Below are 21063 nucleotides of genomic sequence, written 5' to 3'. Positions count from 1 at the left end.
CTGACTGAATTAATGCAACCTAGATTGTATACCTAAAATGGATGAGAGGGGGGGGGTGGGGGGGTGGCTTGGGAGGAGGGAGGGGGGGAGGGAGAAAAAGTCACTGTAAATGTGTGGAAAAGAAAAAGTGTATATCATGACTATTGTGATTTATGGTGTGAAAAATAAAAAAATTTAAAAAAAAAAAAAAAACATGGTTATCCAACTGCATGAAAACCAACAAGGTCGGGTCAGATACAGCAATGAGCTCTCTGAACCCTTCTCCATTAACAATGGCGTGAAGCAAGGCTGTGTTCTCGCACCAACCCTCTTTTCAATCTTCTTCAGCATGATGCTGAAACAAGCCATGAAAGATCTCAACAATGAAGACGCTGTTTACATCCAGTACCGCACGGATGGCAGTCTCTTCAATCTGAAGACAAGCTGATAAACTTGTGGGAAGCCTTTTAGAAGACAGCCTGGTCAAAGCCCTTGTGGTTCATACAAGAGGAGAGGACTGGCTGTCTAATGTTTCACTTGGAATAAGGGAAACAGAAAGGAACTCTGTGGTGACCTGAAAGACAGAAGTTATCATCTGGAGAACCCTGACGGGGCAAGTTTCTTCAGCAAGACACTGAGGTGACTGATGGAAGTACATCAGTTGTTGATGTCCTTGAACAACACACCTCTCTCTGAAAATCAACAAGAATCTTTCATTTACATTTCAAGCACCAAAGCCTGGAGAACTTTATAAATGTTAAATTCTGTGCACAGTATAAGAATTGCCTGCAACCAGTGAACTTGGAGGAATGAGAAGTGAGAATGGACTGTGAACCAAAGAACTTTTCTGAACTACACACACATTACATACACGTGCGCTTAGAATTAGGAGGTTAAGTTAGGTTTGTAAAGTTAAAGTGTGATACTATTTTCATGTTTAAAGATAATTAAAAGCAACTTTTGTTTAAGTAACCATTTGTCTTGGTGAATATCTATTGCTGCTGGGTTTATGGGTCCTCTGGGCTCATAACAACACGAGCAAAGCCCGACCAAGGCCCTCCGCTGGTTGAATATTTGCTCCCAACTTCACCAAAGGTTTATGTGTTACTCTAGAGAACATTTATTTTTAAAATTTATTTTCCTTGATTTTTGCCGATTGCTGAGGTTGCTGGTATTCCGGATGACAAGGGTTTATTATAATTTGTTTGAGAGGTCTGAGGTAAGGAGTTTGAACACTCTCCCTGTGTCTGCGTGGCTTTCCTCCGGGTGCTCTGACTTCCTCCCATATTCCAAAGTCGTATGGAGTTAGTAGGTTAATTGGCCACATGAGTGTAATTGGGCGGCGCGGGCACAAAGGACCTGTTACCATGCTGTCACTAAATTAAATTAAAATATCAATGTGCTTTTGATAATGAACATGGCAGCTTAGAAAACTCTTCAACTCTTCAAAGAAGTGTCTTGAAAATAGAGAAATGCTGTATGAACTCAGCAGATCATGGAGCGTCCATAAGAGGTAAAAATATATAATTGACAGTTCAGGGCTCAGCCCTAGTTCAAGGTATGAGTAGAAAGCAGGCAGGCGCCTGAATTAAAAGGCTAGGGACAAGGAAAGAAAGGGCAGGGGGGAGGGGTACCGACCAACAGACAAAAGGTGCCCATGGTTGGATTGACACCACCCTCCAACTAGATGGCATTAACATCGATTTCTCTGGTTTCTGTCAGCCCCTTCCTCCCCGTCTATCTCTACTTTTCTCTTTCTCTAGTTATGCCTCTCTCGCTCTTTCTTTTTCCCTCTGTCTCCTTTCCACCAGCTCTGCATTCACAGGAACAACTTCTCCCCCCCCACCCCCTTAACGTTCATCTCTCACCTTTCCTTTCCTGTCCTATCCATGTCCAAGATTCACCTTTTGTCTGTTAGTCTGTACTTCTCCCTCTGCCCTTTCTTTTAATTTGGGCACCTGCCCACTTTTTACTTCTACCTTGCAGAAGGGCTCAGGCCCGAAACGTCGGTAATCTATCTTTACCTCCTGTAGAGGCTGCAAAACCGGCTGAGTTCCTCCAACATTTCTGTGTTTTCACAATAATCACAGAATCTGCAGATGTTTGTGATCCATGTAAAAGAATGTTAAACATTCGGAAAGAATATTGTTTAAATGGGTTTTGAATTGTGATATGATTGTTTCAGTTATGATGTGGACTAGAGTGCCGTCTGTGTGGCGTATGCACGATCGCCATGACCGTGCGAGTTTCCCCTGGGCACTCCAGTTTCCTTTCATATTCCAGTCATGCAGGTTGGTGGATTAATTGGCCACTGTAAATTGTCCCCAGTGCGAAGGTGAAGGGTAGCATCCGGAGGGGGGGGGGAGGGTAGATGGAAAGACAGGGATAATAAAGCGGGATCATTCCACAGCAAAATCTATATTATCACCAACTGAAGCAATCAATTGTAAGAGACTAGATTAGAACAGGGAAATCAAGACTGTTCCCAACTGTGGGAACAGTGTCAAAGTCAGGGTCAGAAGGTAAGTATGGTGAGTAGTTTGGTCACCTGTGTATGGGAAAGATTGAAAGAGTGCAGAGAAAAGTTACAGGAATGCTGCTGGGTCTAGTGGAGCTGAGTTCTAGGGAAAGGTTAAGGCTTTCCTCCTTGGAGAGTTGGAGAACGAGGGGAGATCTGTAAGGAGTCTGTACTGTCACAGAGTATATTACATTTTATATTATTTAAAAATGTCTTTAAAAGAGATAGATTGTGGGGGTTTAATGTAGGTCACTTCACAAACAGACATTAACATTTCACAAAAGACATTTCATTTGAAATGCAAGACCTATTCATAAGCAGAGACTTCATGTCCTCAGTGACTTTACAGAAACTTTGAAGAATACCTATGCAGACTTCACAAGCAGGTGTGGAATAAATGGACTATTTCCTGTGAGGCAATAGATATCCAGGCTCAGAAAGTTCTTCCGGTGCCAGCAATCTGTCTGGTTGCAGGTTGCTGTTTGAAGAGGGTCATGTGGGTTTTCAAACAGAGAGAGGAAAAAAACATAATTCTTTGGGGGGGGGGGGGGAGAGAGAGAGAGAGAGAGAGAGAGAGAGAGAGAGAGAGAGAGAGAGAGAGAGAGAGAGAGAGAGATCAGTTCTACAGTAGCTTTTGTAGGCTGCAACGTGACAAGCTGGCGGGCTTGTTGAAAACCCCGTTTTGAAGATGGGTTGTGAGTTCTGAGTTCAGCCTGTTGAAAACCCTTGTAGTCCTGACAAGAGGAAATGGCTGGCTGGAGTGTTTCTCTTGATATAAGGGACACAAGAGGAAGTCTGTGGTGACCTGCAAGAAGAGGCTATCATTTGGAAAACCCATGATGGGACAAGTTTCTTCGGCAAGACACTGAAGTGACTGATCGAAGGGAATCAGTTTATGAGTGTCCAACAAGTAACAAATCTCTCTCTGAAACCATCAAGAACCTTCCTGAATGGTAACCACTTAATTTTAAGCACCAGAGCTTGATGAAAATTCATAAAGGTTGAATTCTGTGCAGTCTAAGAATTGCCTGATACTGGTGAACCGGGAGGAGTGAGAAGTCAGATTGGACTGTGAACCAGAGAACTTTTCTGAACTTATACACACATTACACACACGTGTGCTTAGAATTAGAAAGGGGGTTAGATTAAGTTAAATAGTAATAAATTAAAGTTTGATCCTGTTTTTAAGTTTAAAGAAAATTAAAAGCAACTTTTGTTTCAGTAAACATTTCCTTTGGAGAATTTCTATAGTTGCTGGGTTTTGGGGTCCTCTGGGCCAGTAACAATACATTCTATCTGTGTCTGCATAGGTTTTACCCGGGTGCTCCGGTTTCCTCCAAAACATGTGGGGTCAGTATATTTCGGTGTAATTGGGCGGCACAGGATTAAGTGGCCAGAATCAGCTTTAAATAAGATTGATAGATTTATAAAAATGTATAATTTTTAATATCTCGAAGGTATACAAAATTATAAGGGGTATAGATAACTACAAGTAGGTTTTTTCCCACTGAGGTTGGGTGAGACAAAAACTGGAGAACGTAAGGTTAAGGGTGAAAGGTGAAAGGTTTGAGGGGATCCTCTTCATTCAGAGGGTGGTGAGAGTGTGGAGCGGAGGTGGTTAAGGTGGGTCAATTGCGACATTTAAGGAAAGAATGGACAGGTACACGGATGGAAAGGGGATGGCGGGTTGTATTCCAGGTGCAGGTCAATGGGAGTTGGCAAAATAAATAGCCAGGCACAGATTAGATGAGCCAAAGGGCCTGCTTCTGTACTGTGGTGTTCTGTGTTTCTATAAGCAGGGAAAGTGAGAAGAATCTTTTCAAAGCAGCGAGTCCTGCGGATCTGGAACTCGCTCCTTGCAAAGACGAAGCAGAAATAATCAGGGTTTTCTAGAGCAAGGAGGATCGGTAAATAATTTCCAAGACTATATGATTGTTCAACAGCATTACCAGCATGCATACAAAGAGCAGAAGGGCCTTCCTCAGAATTATATAAAACTAAAGCACGTACCTCAATTGATAAGTCGGCAGACTGGGTGCACCATTTTCCGATTCTAATGTCTCTGAAAAAACAAGGAACAAGGGGTCAACTTTCTTCCAAGCAGAAGGACAATCCACCACATTCAAGATTTCTTTATTGTCATGCAATAACACAGAAAAATGTGATATTACACAAAATTTCCTTTAGTCTACACAGTAAGGGAAAGATTCACTATCAGCAGAAATTGTCCGGCTCCCCTGACAGTCAGAGAAAGAGAAGCAAAAGAGACTCCTCTCAGAGTCATTGAGTGTCCATGGATTTGCCTCCAGCGCTCTGGCAGCCTCCACAGCCTTCAGTTCAAACCATCAGCAACCCGTGCTCCAGATCCAAACCTCCAACACGATCAGGAAGCCTTCAGCGCCATTGGCATCCTCTCAAGTCCTGGGTCCAATACCCGGTAACCCTTTCAGCCTGTCTCGAGCAAATCCCCAACAGTCCTACAGCATGATGCGAGTCCAGTAGCCCACAGCCTGCATGTGTCCTTCAGTCCCTCGCTGGTCTGGCCCCTGTGGTCACCGTCCTTTGGGTCGTCTCCTCTGCTTCTTCTCAAATGGTGGGTGGTCTCCCCAATTTCTGATGCCCTGCGCCTGTCCTCTGCTTCCCCGGAGTCTGCCTCGTGGCTTCTGCTGAGCATAGACGCTGCCATCTTGGTCTCAGAGCCCACGGTCACAGGATTTTATCACCACCGGTTCCTTTAACAGGCCGTTTAAAGCCTGCACAGAGCCGATGACAGTCGGTCTGGACGTTTGTCCCCATGGGGAAGTGTTGTGTCTCCACTCCTGCATCAGCTCCAATACTGCCATTTTTTTTGCATCAGGCTCTGCTACTGTCCAGGGTGGGATTGGGGGAGAGAGGCTCCAGCCACTTCGAACCACTACCAGTGTGCAGGAGAGTGCCCTGTCTGGCTGTATCATAGCATGCGAAGCATTGGAACGGAGGTCAATACAGAGTATCATCAAAGTGGCGGAGAACATCACTGGGGTTTTCCCTTTCCCTATTGAAGACATTCACCAAGAGCATGGCTTAAATAAGGCTCAAAAAATTATTGAGGACCCTTTCTATTGGAGCACACAGTATCTTTAACCCATCAGGTAGGAGGAACAGGAGTATCAAAATTAGTACCACCAGACTGGGAAATAGCCTCTTCCCATAGGCCACGAGATTGAGGAAGACTATTGTATAGTCAAGTAAATCATCCCCAAATTTTTGTGCATGTTTATTTTAAATTATATTGTTAGTATTTATGTGATTATGACGTGCTGTGTATTTTGTGTGTGTGTGTCTGCTCTGTGGTTCAAATAAAACACTTTTGTCGGTTTGTATATGTACAGATTGTAATAAACTAGCTTGAACTTGAACAGAGATATTAAATCACGAGCCCTCTGCTAACACACCCACTCTGGATCTCAAATTTAGAATTTGTATTCTCCTCCTCCTCTCCTTCCATCTTCCCATTCCTCAAACCTGCTCTATTTGTGAAGCCCACTGCCCCCGATCCCCACTGCTGGGAGTCGTGCTTCCAGGAACTGAATCCTAAGCCTGGAAATTGCCTTTGTGGATGCCTTTGCTCCCGATCGCTCCTCCTCTGAGACGGAGCGGCACTCATTTCTGTAAAAACACTATTGGGGCAGCCTCGGTTAGAGCCCCAGCACCAGGGGGTTCGAATCCAGCGCCGGTTGTAAGGAGTTTATACATTCTCCCCATGTCTGTGTGGGTTTTCCCTGCAGGTTCCGGTTTCCTCCCACTGTTCAAAATGTAATGGGATTGTAGGTCAATTGGGTGAAATTGGATGGCACGGGCTTGTTGGACAAAGGTGCCAGTATGTGCAATAGAAGAGAAAAAAAGGGAGGTAGTTTCTGTGGTTCATTGTCCATGATGGCACTGGCCAGGTTCACAACTCTCTGTAGCCTTTTCCTATCCATTGCATTGGCACCTCCGTACCAGATGCAACCAGTCAAAATGCTCTCCACAGTACACCTGTAGAGATTTGCAAGAGTATTTGGTGATATCCCAGTCTCCTCAAACTCAACATGATGATCCCAGGATAGATCTTCAGAGATGTTGACTACTGAACCTTTGAGGAGGACTGGTTTGTGTTCTCCTGGTTTCCTCTTCCTGAAGTCCACTATCAGTTCCTGGGTTTTGCTAGCGTTGAGAGCAAGGAATTAAGTCTTTGACAAACTCAAGAACTGCATATGTTGGAATCTATGAGCAAAGAATGAAGTGAGGTCAGGCAGCTTCCATGGAGGGAAAGGGTCAGGACCCTTTATTAAGACACTTCCAAGTGAAGGTCATACTCAGTATAGAGAACGGATGAAGCTCCAAGCCGAGTAGACGCCAAGAGAGGCTTTGTTCTGATGGGTCATTCGGTGATTTGCGAAAGTGACATCACATCCGTGATGGGCCGTGAGGGGGGTATCCAGGAGGATACTGAGGCAGACAGTAAGGGTGGGCAAAAACAAGAATAACCATAGAATTATTGTAAACATCCCTGTGATGAACCTCACTATCTACCTCACAAGAACCTTAGCGAAACCAACTGAAGGAGTACGTCATAAGTTTTAAAGATTCCCTTGGGGAGAGAAATAAAGGCAGTGAGGTTTCGGGGACAGATGAAGGCACAACGGAGTGGTGGAACCATAAATGTAGGGATAATGAGGAAGAGATCCTGAGGGAGGGAGAGTCTGTACATATCACATGGAGTGGGAGGAGTGAAGCTACAGAGAGATCGAAAACAAGGATGAGGATGTTAACATTACCAAAGGTCGAACGAGTCGGGGGAACTGGCCAGAGACACTGATCCTAACAACATCCTAACACAAATATATCACCAATATGGCAGGGTCTACCTTCTGGAAGCCCCCCCTCGGCAAAACCTCCATGGGAGCATTTTTACCTTCATCTTTTGATTTCGGATTTATTGTCAGAGTGCATGCACGAGCGGGGCACGGTCGGCGTAGAGGTTAGTGCAGCGCCTTTACTGCGCCAGTGATCGGGACCGACCGGGGGTTCAAATCCTGCGCTCTCTGTAAGGAGTTTGTGCGTTCTCCGCATGTCTGCGTGGGTTTTCCCTGGGGGCTCCAGTTTCCTCCCACCATTTGAAATGTACTGGGGGTGTAGGTTAATGGGGTGTAAATTGGGTGGCACAGATTGATGGGCTGAAATGCCCTGTTACCATGCTGTACGTATGTATGTATGACATCACGTACACTCTAAGATTCTTTTTCCTGCAGGTGAGGCAGAATTAGCAATTATTGGCCGTACAAAAATAAAAAAAGCTGCCTCGATGTACATGTAAAAAAATTAAGAAATGTAAATAAACTGACTGCAATGAGAGAAAATAAATCATTGAAGTGCACAGGTAAGAGTCCTAACATGGGTCCCTGACTGAGTTTGTTGTTGAGGAGTCTGATGGTGGAGGGGTGGCAGCTGTTCCTGAACCTGCTGGTGCGAGTCTTGTGGCACCGACACCTCTTTCCTGATGGCAGCACCGAGAACAGAGGATGTGCTGGGTGGTGTGGATCCCTGATGATTGCTGCTGCTCTTTGAAAGCAGTGTTCCTTGTAAATGTTCTTGATGGTGGGAGTGGGGCGGGGGGGAGGGGGGGGTGATGTCCTGGGCTGGGTCCACTATTTTTTGCAGGGCTTTTCACTCAGGGGTAATGGGTGTCCCCATACCAGACCATGATGCAGCCAGTCTGCTCACTTCCCACCACAGAAACTTGCCGGGGTTTCTGGTGTCATACCAAACCTCCGCAAACTCCTGAGGAAGTAGGTGCTGATGTGTTATCTTCATGACTCCATTTGTGTGCTGGATCCAGGAAAGAATCTCTGAGATAGTGAATCCAAAGAACTTAATTGCCCTCTCCACCTCTGATCCCCCAATGTTCACTGGATCAGAGGTTTCTCCAATGCATTAATATAATTTACGTTTATTATTTGTTTGTGTATTTTATGTACCTGAGTGACTGCAGCAAATAATGTGACTATATCTGTGCATTTCCTCAAACTCCATGTATGATTCCTTTACAACGGGGAAGTGATTTCTCTCTCTCTCTCTCTCTCTCTCTCTCCCTGTCTCTCTCTCCTCCCCTCTCTCTCCTCCCTCTCCCTCCCCTCCCCATCTCTCTCGCTCCTCTCCATCTCTCTCTCTCCCCCTCTCTCCGCCCCTCTCTCCCCTCCCCATCTCTCTCTCTCTCCTCCCTCTCTCTCCCCCCCTCTCTCCCCCCCTCTCCCTCCCCTCTCCCTCCCCTCCCTGTCTCTCTCGCTCCTCCCCGTCTCTCTCTCCCCCTCTCTCCCCTCCCCATCTCTCTCTCCTCCCTGTCTCTCTTTCCCCCCTCTCTCTCCTCCCTCTCCCTCCCCTCCCCGTCTCTCTCGCTCCTCCCCGTCTCTCTCGCTCCTCCCCGTCTCTCTCTCCCCCCTCTCTCCTCCCCCTCTCTCTCCTCCCTCTCCCTCCCCTCCCCGTCTCTCTCTCTCCTCCCTGTCTCTCTCTCCCCCCCACCCCTCTCTCCCCTCCCTATCTCTCTCCTCCTCCCTGACAATCTTTCTGACATTGGCTTTTTGATGAACTGAATACAAGTGCAATGTCATCAGGATAATAAAATAAACTTTTGTCTATTTATGTCCTTTGCTTGGATGAAACTGTGTTTATACATATTCTGAGTATTGTAGAACAGAACATCACAGCACGATACAGGCCCTTCAGCCCACGATGTCATGCTGACCCATACATACCTACCAAAAAAAAACCAAAACCCTCCTGATCTAATAACTCTCTATTTTTCTTGCATCCATGGACCTGTCTAAGAGACTCTCAAATGCCCTCATTATACCAGCCTCCACCACCACCCCCTGGCAAGGCATTCCAGGGTCCCACCACTCTCTGTGAAAAAGAACTCACCCATTGCCCATGGCCACTCACTGGCTTCTCCCACACAGCCAATGTTTTTGAATATTTTAATATGAGATTTCACATCCAAAGTACAGAGAACCTATGGATAGATGTTAAAATTCTCAAAGATACATTACACTTAAAATCACCAATGCCTGAAGAGGGCGCACAAAATCAGTGAACCGGTGTGGACTCGAAAGGCCAACATGGCCTGTTTCCGCTCCGTAAATGGTTAGATGGTTATAATCTCTTCCTTAAACTTTCCTCCCCTCACTTTGTATAGATGTCCTCTAGTGTTTGCCACTCAGATTTTCAGATTTTCAATTGATTGTCAGAGGACATACACAACATCACATATAACCCTGAGATTCTTTTTTCTACAGGCCAGGCAGAATAACCACTAATTTAAAAAAACTGTACACAGTACAAAGAACAGTAAACATATAACAAATGTAAACCTACTGTGCAATGCACAGAGAATTTTTAAAAAATCATTAAAGTGTACAGGTCAGAGTCCTTAAATAAATCCCTGATTGTGTTAGTTTTCGAGGAGTTTGACGGTGGAGTGGTAGCAGTTGTTCCCGCCCTTGGAAAAAGGAGCTGGCTACCAACCTTATCTATGCCTTTCATAAGCCTCTTTTCCACTGGCATCCCAGTTGATTGGCCATGCAGTGTCCTGGGATAGGAAATCCTTTGTGCCATTTCCACTGGGCCACCTTTAACTGGGACACTCCTTGCTTTTCCACTGAACACAACTCATCCCCGGGGCGTCGGAGTGTTCCACCTTCAACTGGAAATGGGCGACTTCCTGCTGTCCCTTTTCCACTGGTTTTATCAGCATGTCGGCGTCAGCAAACACCGGGGAGATGAGTAGGGATCAAGGCACTTAATCCCTGATGTGAAATGACGTCATTTGACGCCAGCATTCAGACAGTGTTCCTTTCCCACTGGACCCTGTCCCAGTAAATTCCCAGTTAATTCCTGGACAGGGTCCCAGTGGAAATGGGGGTATAATCTTATAGACCTATATAAATCACCTTTCATCCTTCTTCTGTCCAAAGAGAAAAGGTCCAACTTTGTTAACCTTGCCTCATAAGACATATTCTCCAAACCAGACAATATCTTGGTAAATCTCTGCACCCACTCCATAGTTTCCACATCCTTCCTGTAATGAGGTGACCAGAACTGAACACGATATTCCAAGTGTGGTCTCAACACAGATTCATGGAGCTGCAACATTACCTCATGATTCCTGAACTCAATCCCACAATTAATGAAGCCCAGCATCCCATTCTTAACTATCCTGCATTTCAACCTTGAGAGATCTATGCACTCCAAGATCCCTCCGTTTTTCCACACGGAATCAAAGAAGTTTAAAGTACAAAGGGTTAATCGGCCCACTCTGTCCGTTCCAGGACATTTTTCATAACTCAGTCTGTTGTCCTGTAGGATACAGCTCTTACAGCGGCACAGTTAGCACGCCACGCTGTTACAGCGACCAGTACCGGGGTTCGAATCCGGCGCTGTCTGTCAGGAGTTTGCACGTTCTCCCACTGTTCAAAGATGATCCAGGGGTTGACAGTCGATTGGGTGTAATTGGGCGGCATGGAATCGGGGGCCGAAATTACTATGCTGTGTGTCTACATTTAAATTTAAAATTTATAAGCAGAGACCTCCGCATGCTACTAAATCACCTGGATGGGTGCAGAGCACTGGACATTCACTGAGAGAGATGATTTTCCCTTCACTTCCCTCTCATCCACCCAGAAACTAATTAAACCTCTGCCCCCCCTTAGGCATAGATCTCTGCGAGACGATTAAATCTGTGAGTTCACCCAGCCTAGGCCTCTCACAACTTTGTACACTTCAGCTAAATCAACGCAATATTTGCAGTGATGACGTGGGACGTGAATCATTCGCTGGTCTTTCCAGTTGACACAAGGGAAGGCTTTAAGTGGACATCTTGGTGATACCTGGTTTCCATGGGAACAGGGCTTTATGTTACTGAATCAGCAACAGGAATGAGTCACTCCTGCCGCTCCTGCAGACAGCTTCTTTTTAATCTCGTCGTCCCAATCTGCTCAGCTCTACTTGTAGTGGCCCCATCTCCCTACCCAGCCCCTCCCCAAACACTTGTCCCTCCTCTCCCTCTCTCAGGACCACTTGTTTTGGTAGATCTATGTAGGTCGGCACAACATCGTGGGCTGAAGGGCCTGTACTGTGCTGTCGTGTTCCATGTTCTTAAAGGCACAAACTGTGACAGCTGCCAATCAAAGCAGCTTCCCCATAATAATGCCCTCAGACAGAACCTTCGACCGTGACCCTGCCTTTTCCTCTCAGCTGAGGATCCAGTGGGCCATATTCCATTCTCCCCTCCAGAATGACCCTCCCCCAAGGCAGATGTTCAGCCATTCTCGTGGCAATTCTGGCATCTTTCCAGCCCTTTTTCCCTTGAACACAGCAGTAATGGTGCTTCATTAGTTCCACGCCACATCTCCGTGAGACTTCCGTTTCTCGGGAACCACTGTGACAGATGCCCAACACCTTTGCATCCCCCTCCCTACCCACCTCTAGGCCAGGTACAGAGACCACACCCATCTTCCCCAATCACCTGTCTGCCCTGTCATCACCTTCAGCTCACCAAGTCATATGACATAGAAACCTGTAGGTAACCGCCCATGGTCCACACCAACCAGAGGGCACCCACCACGGACTACACCAACCAATGGGCACCTGTCCATGGTCCACACCAACCAATGGGCACTCGTCCATGGTCCACACCAACCAATGGAAACCCTCCATGGTCCACAGCAACCAGTGGGCACTGTCCACAGTCCACACTAACCAATGAGCATACCCCCACTCAGGTGTGTTCACCTGAATATTCACCCAGCATTCACCCTGGCAACCACAGAATCTGAATGTTTCCAACACCTCACCTTTCATTCTTCTGATCTACCATAAGACCAGATCTAACCTGGTCAACCTTTCTTCATACATCAACCCCCTTCAACCCACTAACCGAAAGCAAGCAGAGATAGGGCTTTTCCCTTTGCAGCGAGGAAAGATGGGAGGGGAATTAATAGCAGTCTACAGGATTATGAGAGGCACAGATAGGGTGGACAGCCACCGCCTTTCCCCCCAGGGTGAGAGTAGCAAAAAATTAGAGGACATCTGTACAAAGTCAAGGAAAGTTTTAGGGTAAATTTTTCAGAGAGTTGTGGGTACCTGGAATGCATGGTGGTGGAGGCTGGAACATTAGGGGGAATTTAAGAGACTCTTAGACAGGCACATGGATGAAAGAGAGAGTTATAAGATAAGAAGGGTTTCGGTTTTTTTTGGTAGATATATATGGGTTGACACAACATTCTGGGCCAAAGGGCCTATACTGTGCTGTAATTTTCTATCTATCTATCTTTCTATCTCATGCAAACAAAACTAGTGATAGTATACAGTATTTGGTAAGAGAGAAAGCAGCAGGTGCTGAAATCTTGAGTGAACAAAGAGGAGATTAAATTTTAATTTAGAGTAATGAGAACTTCCGGCCCACGAGCCCGTTCGGCTCAAATATACCCACGTGACCAATTACCCCACCACCTCCATGTGTCTTTGATGTGTGGGAGGAAACCGGACCACCCAGAGGAATCCCACACAGACTCGGGGAGAACGTATAAACTCCTTACAGACAGGTGGATTCTAACCCTGGTTGCTGGCACTATAATAGCATTGCATTAACCAACAAACTAACCGTGCCGCCACTGCTCTAACCGTTTTGGGTTGGGGCTCTTTATCAAACCGTTGACTGGCTATTTCTTTCCGGGGATGCTGCCTGACCCAATGAGATCCCCCCCCCCACTTTTCCTTGATCACCGCAGTATATCTGGTACCAGATCATCCATGTAGATTATAAATAGCTGAGGCCCAATTATTGTGGTACTCAATAATGTATCCATAGTTAGGGGGAGTCACGTGATGGAGTAGTGGCCGATCGGTGAACTCCAGCCCTCTCCAGAAAAGTCGGAAAAAACAAAGGAAAACACAAAGGCACAGAAATAAAAGTTAAAGAAAAGTGAGTATAAAGGTGGAAAGAAGATGGCGACAAAAAAATAAAAATCGAAAGCAACGGTAAGAAGAGAGGAAGAGAAGACAACAGAGGAAGAAGGAGAAGGCCTTACCTGTTCGAAGAGGCCCGCAGTGGAGAGAGAAACCCGCTCCCTCAGGTCGGTAGAAATTGGACTACAAAAATGGCTCGCTGAGCCGAGTAAAAATGCGCAACCGCGCATGAAAAAAAAACACACCGACGGGAGGGGTGACCAGCTGGGGAGTCGATCTCCACAGCCGGCAACGACAGCTGCAGAACACCTGCAGCAAGAAGAGACCACAGAAGACAATGGAAACAAGAAAGAAGAGGAGGAAAGGACACCAAAGAAACAACAGATGGTCAACCCAGAGGAAGAAGAAGAGGAAGAGGAAGAGTACAGTGAAATAGAAGAAGAAAAGAAAGGCAAGGTAAAGGATATACTTGCTCTTATTAAAGGATACATGGAGTCATTTAAAGAATCGCAAACACAGGAATTTAATGATTTAAGAAGAAGAATAAACAACACAGAAGAGAAAATGAATAAAATAGATATGACCTTAACAGAAATGGGAAAGAAAATGTTCAAGATGGAAGAGCGGGCAGTAGCAGCAGAAATGGAGGTAGAAGACTTAAAAAAGAAATTGGAGGAATCTAATAAAAAAAACTAAAGAGACACAAGAACTGTTAGCTCAGAAAATAGATATAATGGAAAATTATAACAGAAGAAATAACATAAAGAGTGGGCCTTAAGGAAGATGAAGAAGGCAAGAATATGAGAGAGTTTATAAAAGATTGGATCCCTAGGATCCTAGGATGTCCAGAACTACAGCAAGAAATGGAAATAGAAAGGGCACATAGAGCATTGGCCTTTAAACCACAACCACAACAAAAACCAAGATCTATTTTAGTAAAATTCCTAAGATATACTACAAGAGAAAAGGTACTGGAGAAAACAATGGAAAAGGTAAGAGAGGGCAACAAGCCACTGGAGTATAAAGGGCAAAAAATTTTCATTTATCCAAATATAAGTTTTGAACTCCTAAAGAAGAGAAAGGAGTTCAATACAGCAAAGGCGATTTTATGGAAGAAAGGGTATAAATTTATATTAAAGCATCCAGCGGTATTGAAAATATTTATTCCAGGACAACAAAACAGACTATTCGCGGATCCAGAAGAAGCACGAAAATTTGCAGAACAATTATAAAATAGACTGAGGGATGAAGACGTGTAATGAGAGTAAAAATGACCACGATTTATATGTATGTGGGTAAAGAGGTATAAGTGTGTATATGTATAATGTGCATACGTGAATGTATCCGTATTTAGAGGAAAATATAGATAGTATAGACAAGAATTAATAAGGGAAGGAAATGGAATAGAGGGAATAAGGAGGGAACTAAAAGAGTGACCTTTGTTACATATGAAAAGTGAAATCTTTTCTGGGTGGGGCTGGGTGGGGAGGAGTTGCGGTCACTGCAAAATCAGCTGACTCTTGCGAGTGAATTCGCAAACCCAAATGGAGAGGGGAGATGTGGTTGTCCGACAAGGGATAAAGGACAACTCAGGAGGGGAAGGGGAGATTGGGGCTAAAGAAGTTTTAAATAGGAGAATAAGGAAAATGTTTGATGTTTTAGGAATGTTGTCTTATAAAGGGTTTAAAACAAGAAAACAGAAATGGATAAGAAGGAAAGGTAACGAAGGAGAAACGGAAAGGGAAGATAAACAAAGTATAAAATAGCTACGTTAAACTATATGACTTTAAATATTAATGGAATACATAACCAAATTAAAAGGAAGAAACTGCTAAATTTACTGAAAAAAGAAAAAATTGATATAGCATTTGTGCAAGAAACACACTTAACTGAATTGGAACACAAGAAATTAAAGAGAGATTGGGTAGGACATGTAACAGCAGCTTCGTATAATTCAAAAGCAAGAGGAGTGGCTATATTAATTAGTAAAAATGTGCCATTTAAAATAGAAGAGGAAATAATAGATCCAGCAGGGAGATATGTAATGATAAAATATCAGATATATTCGGAGTTTTGGAATCTACTCAATGTATATTCACCTAACGAAGAAGATCAAAAGTTTATGCAAGATATCTTTTTGAAGGTAGCAAATACGCAAGGGAACATATTAATAGGAGGGGATTTCAACCTGAATTTTGATTCAAATATGGATAAAACTGGGAAAAAAATTAACAGAAAGAACAAAGTAACCAAATTTATAATTAAATCAATGGAAGAAATGCAACTTTTGGATATATGGAGGAAACAACACCCAAAAGAAAAGGAATATTCATATTACTCGGCTAGACATAAAACATACTCAAGAATAGACCTATTTTTGTTATCAGCTAGTATGCAAGATAGAGTTAGAAAAACAGAATATAAAGCTAGAATACTATCGGACCATTCACCCTTAATATTGACAGTAAAAGCTAGAGGACATTCCTCCAAGAATGTATAGATGGAGATTAAACCCCATGTTACTTAAAAGGCAGGATTTTAGAGAATTTATTGAAAAACAAATAAAAATGTATTTTGAAATAAATACGGAATCAGTGGAAGATAAGTTTATACTATGGGATACAATGAAAGCATTCATTAGAGGACAAATAATAAGTTATGTAACCAAGATGAAGAAGGACTATAATCAGGAAACAGAGCAGTTGGAAAGGGAAATAGTAAATATAGAAAAAGAATTAGCAATGAAGGAAGATACAACTAAAAGAAGAGAATTGGCGGATAAAAAAATAAAATATGAAACACTACAAACATATAAGGTGGAGAAGAATATAATGAAGACAAAACAGAAATATTATGAACTGGGTGAAAAAACGCACAAAATCCTAGCATGGCACCTTAAGACAGAACAAGCTAAGAAAATGGTATTGGCATCAAGGAAAAAAGACAAACAAATTACATATAATCCAAAAGAAATTAAGGAAAACTTTAGAGAATTCTATGAACAATTATACCGAACTGAAAACGAAGGGAAAGAAGGGAAAATAGATGAATTTCTGACTAAAATTGAAGTACCAAAACTACAAATAGAGGAACAAAATAAATTAACAGAACCATTTGGAATAGTAGAAATACAAGAGATAATAAAAAAAATTACCAAATAATAAGACACCAGGAGAGGATGGATTCCCAATAGAATTCTACAAAACATTTAAAGACTTATTAATACCGCCCCTCCTGGATGTAATCAACCAGATTGATGAAACACAAAGCTTACCAGATTCATGTAAAACAGCAATAATTACAGTAATACTAAAGCAAGGGAAAGATCCACTCTTACCAGCGTCATATAGACCAATATCTTTACTAAACACAGATTATAAGATAATAGCTAAACTATTAGCAAACAGATTAGCAAGAGCATGTACCGAAAATGGTAAATTTTGACCAAACTGGATTTATCAAAAAAAGACGCACAACAGACAATATTTGTAAATTTATTAACTTAATTCATGCAGTAGAAGGAAATAAAGCACCTACAGTAGCAGTTGCTTTAGACGCAGAGAAGGCCTTTGACAGAGTAGAATGGAATTATTTGTTCAAAGTATTGCAAAAATTCAGTTTACCGGAGAAGTATATTAACTGGATTAAAGCATTATATAAGGGACCATTAGCGAAAGTGACAGTAAATGGACATGTATCAAAGCAATTTAACTTAAGCAGGTCAACACGGCAGGGATGCCCACTATCACCTTTATTGTTTGCGTTAGCTATAGAACCACTAGCAGAACTGATAAGAATAGATAATAATATAAAAGGAATAAAAATAAAAGACAAGGAATATAAAATCAGTTTATTTGCGGATGATGTTATAGTATACTTAACAGAACCAGAACTATCAATAAAAGAATTATATAAGAAATTGAAGGAATATGGAGAAGTGTCGGGTTACAAGATTAACGTAAATAAAAGTGAAGCAATGCCTAGGAATAATGCGGATTTCTCAAAACTTAAGAAGGAATCACCATTTAGATGGCAAATGCAGGCAATAAGATACCTAGGTGTACAAATAAACAAAAATCTCGGCCAACTATATAAACTCAATTATTATCCACTAATGAAAAAATTACAGGACGATTTAGAGCATTGGAAAGATTTACCACTAACACTAATAGGAAGGATAAACTGTATTAAAATGAACATTTTTCCAAGGATATTATACTTATTTCAGGCATTGCCAATACAACTGACAGAAATTCTTCAAGGAGTTAAAGAAAATAATAAGGAAATTTTTATGGAGAGGGGGGAAACCAAGGATAGCACTAGATAAATTAACAGAATGGTATAAACAAGGAGGCTTACAACTGCCAAACTTTAAAAATTATTATAGAGCCGCACAATTAAGATACCTATCAGATTTTTTATCAAACAAGGGAAAAGCCAGATTGGACGAGATTAGAATTAGATAAAATTGGGGAAAAGATACCTGAACACATATTATATAAATGGGATGAAAAATTGGTACAACATAGAAGTTCTCCAGTATTACATCATCTCCTCAATATTTGGAAGAAGATTCATGTAGAAAGAAATAAAACAAATTATCAATTACCAAAACTAATATTGACGCAAAACAAGTTACTCCCTTTTACAATAGATAACCTTTCCTTTAGAGAATGGGAAAAAAAAGGAATTAAAAGAATAGAAAATTGTTTTTCAGGAAATAGATTCTTATCCTTTGAACAAATGAAAGATAAGTACAATATAACTCAAGATACAGCGCTGGCATATTACCAATTGAGATCCTACTTGAAGGATAAATTAGGAAGCAGTTTGAGTTTGCCAGAGACAAGTAACTTTGAATACGTGATTACAGATACAATGATAATCAAAAGATTTATAACAAATATGTATATTAAACTGCAAGAAAAGGAGAATGAGGAAACAAATGGTAAAACTAAACAAAAATGGGAACAAGATTTAAATATAAAGATAAAAAAGGAAACATGGGAGAAGTTATGTTCTGGAACGATGAGAAATACAATAAATACGAGGTTACGTATGATACAATATAACTGGATACACAGGCTATACATTACACCTCAAAAGTTAAATAAATGGGACCCAACAGTATCTGATAGATGTTTTCGATGTAAAAAAGAAATGGGAACAACAATTCATGCAATCTGGACATGTGAGAAAGTAGAAAAATTTTGGGAAGATCTAAACCAGATATTAAATAAAATTACAGAAAACAATATCCCAAAAAATCCAGAGATCTTCCTCCTAAGTAACATAAAAAACAAAGAATTTGGAATTGATTTGAATGGTGCACAAAAAAGATTTGTTAAGATAGCTCTAGCCGTAGCAAAAAAAATGTATTATGTCAACCTGGAAATCGGAAGATAATTTGAAAATACAACAATGGTATATAGAAATGAATAAATGTATTCCATTAGAAAAAATAACATATAGTTTAAGAAATAATATTGAAATATTCGAACAAATATGGGAGCCTTACATTAAATACAATAGCGAAAACCTACCGGGGACAATCATTACCTAAGTTGATGGAAGGAGAAGGAAATGAAAAGAATGGACTCAGTAGAATTTCTGGTGTATTTTTGTTGAGTGACAACATTGTTTGACTGGTTAAATGTATCCTAGATTGTAACATAACATAACAATTACAACACGGAAACAGGCCATTAGGCCCTTCTAGTCCGCACCGAACCAAACACCTCTTTCTAGTCCCACCTCCCTGCACAATGCCCATAACCCTCCATCTTCTTCTCATCCATATACCTGTCCAACCTTTTCTTAAGTAATACAATTGACTCCGCCGCCACTATTTCTCCCGGAAGATCATTCCACACGGCTACCACTCTCTGAGTAAAGAAGTTCCCCCTCATGTTACCTCTAAACCTCTGCCCCTTAATTCTTAACTCATATCCTCTTGTTTTAATCTTTCCTCCTCTTAACGGAAATAGTCTATCCACATCCATTCTGTCTATCCCTTTCATAATCTTAAATACTTCTATCAAATCCCCTCTCAACCTTCTACGCTCAAAAGAATAAAGACCTAATCTGTCCAATCTCTCCCTATACTCTAGATGCTTAAACCCAGGTAACATTCTGGTAAACCTTCTCTGCACCCTCTCCACTCTGTTTATATCCTTCCTATAATTAGGCGACCAGAAATGCACACAGAACTCCAAATTAGGCCGCACCAACGTCTTATACAATCTCAACATCACCTCCCAACTCCTATATTCCATGCAATGATTGATAAAGGCCAGCATACTAAAAGCCTTCTTCACCACCCTATTCACGTGAGTTTCTACCTTCAGGGAACGATGTACCGTCACTCCTAAATCTTTCTGCTCTTCTGTATTCCTCAATGCTCTCCCATTTACCACATATGTCCTATTCTGATTCTTCTTACCAAAATGAAGCACCTCATACTTATCAGCATTAAATTCCATCTGCCATTTTTCAGCCCACTTTTCTAAGCAGCCCAAATCCCTCTGCAATCCTTGAAAACCTTCTTCATTATCCACTATTCCACCTATCTTAGTATCGTCCAAATATTTACTAATCCAATTCACCACCCCATCATCTAGATCATTAATGTATATAACGAACAACAATGGGCCCAATACAGATCCTTGAGGCACACCACTGGTCACCGGCCTCCAACCTGACAGACAATTATCCACTACCACTCTCTGGCCTCTCCCTTTCAGCCAATGTTCAATCCATTTGACTATCTTAAAATTTATACCTAAAGACTGCACCTTCCTAACTAACCTTCCATGTGGTACCTTATCAAAGGCCTAAATGGACGGGAGGGGGAGGTGGGGAGGGTGGGTTGGGAGGAGGGAGGGGGGGGGAGAAAATGGCACTGTATATGTGTGAAAAGGAAAAAGTGTGTACCATGGTTAATGTGATTTATGGTGTGAAAAATAAAAAAATTTAAAAAAAAAATAATGTATCCATAGTTTATCACTTAATCCAGGCCTCCTGATTTTATAAACCTTCACATGGTCAACACTCAGCCTCCTACACTCCAGTGAGCTGGCAAATCCAACCTCTCCCTATAACTCATTTTTTAAATTCAATTTTTAAAACTTTAGACAAAGAGCAAAGTAACAGGCCCCTTCAACCCACGAGCCCATGCCACCCAATTTACACCCAATTAACATACAACCCTGGTACATTTTTGAACTGTGGAAGGGAACCGGAGCCCCTGGAAGAAACCCACGCAGACACGGGGAGGAGGTGAAAACTCTTTACAGACAGCCCTCCAGTCCCAGCAAGATTCTCGTTGAATCATCTCTGCGCCCCTTCCCATTCTTTCTACGGCTGGGCCACACGAGCTGTACACTGTGCTCCAAGTGTGGCGTTGTTATATGTGGATTGTGGAAGAAACGTGGCCTCCCCACATGTCTGGAATATCGGATATTGCAGGTGGTCACATGTCCTCCCTGTCTGAAACTTATACGGAAGTCACATCGCCTGTCAATCAAGGTTGGACTCCGGCCAGCCATTAGTGCACACTTTGACATTGGCTAATTTATATCACC

At 42.4% G+C, this 21063-nt stretch overlaps 1 protein-coding gene across 1 annotated transcript in view; it reads right to left on the bottom strand.

The window, feature by feature from the left end:
- Positions 1–21063, bottom strand: part of arfgef3 (ARFGEF family member 3) — a 197729-nt gene that overhangs the window by 164033 nt on the left and 12633 nt on the right. Inside the window, exons 8-17 of the mRNA XM_069936112.1 lie at positions 20774–21036; positions 12656–12677; positions 12069–12140; positions 11281–11400; positions 10891–11067; positions 8250–8347; positions 6479–6682; positions 5936–6156; positions 5202–5531; positions 4508–4628 (exon numbers count right to left, since the gene is read on the bottom strand). Of these exons, the coding sequence (XP_069792213.1) occupies positions 4508–4628; positions 5202–5531; positions 5936–6156; positions 6479–6682; positions 8250–8347; positions 10891–11067; positions 11281–11400; positions 12069–12140; positions 12656–12677; positions 20774–21036 (1628 nt within the window). The remainder of the gene's footprint in view (positions 1–4507; positions 4629–5201; positions 5532–5935; positions 6157–6478; positions 6683–8249; positions 8348–10890; positions 11068–11280; positions 11401–12068; positions 12141–12655; positions 12678–20773; positions 21037–21063) is intronic.

This window comes from Narcine bancroftii, chromosome 4, assembly GCF_036971445.1.
Source record: "Narcine bancroftii isolate sNarBan1 chromosome 4, sNarBan1.hap1, whole genome shotgun sequence".
Taxonomy (NCBI): Eukaryota; Metazoa; Chordata; class Chondrichthyes; order Torpediniformes; family Narcinidae; genus Narcine; species Narcine bancroftii.
The sequence above is the reverse complement of the archived record's forward strand: the minus strand, read 5'-3'. Positions and strand labels throughout refer to the sequence as shown.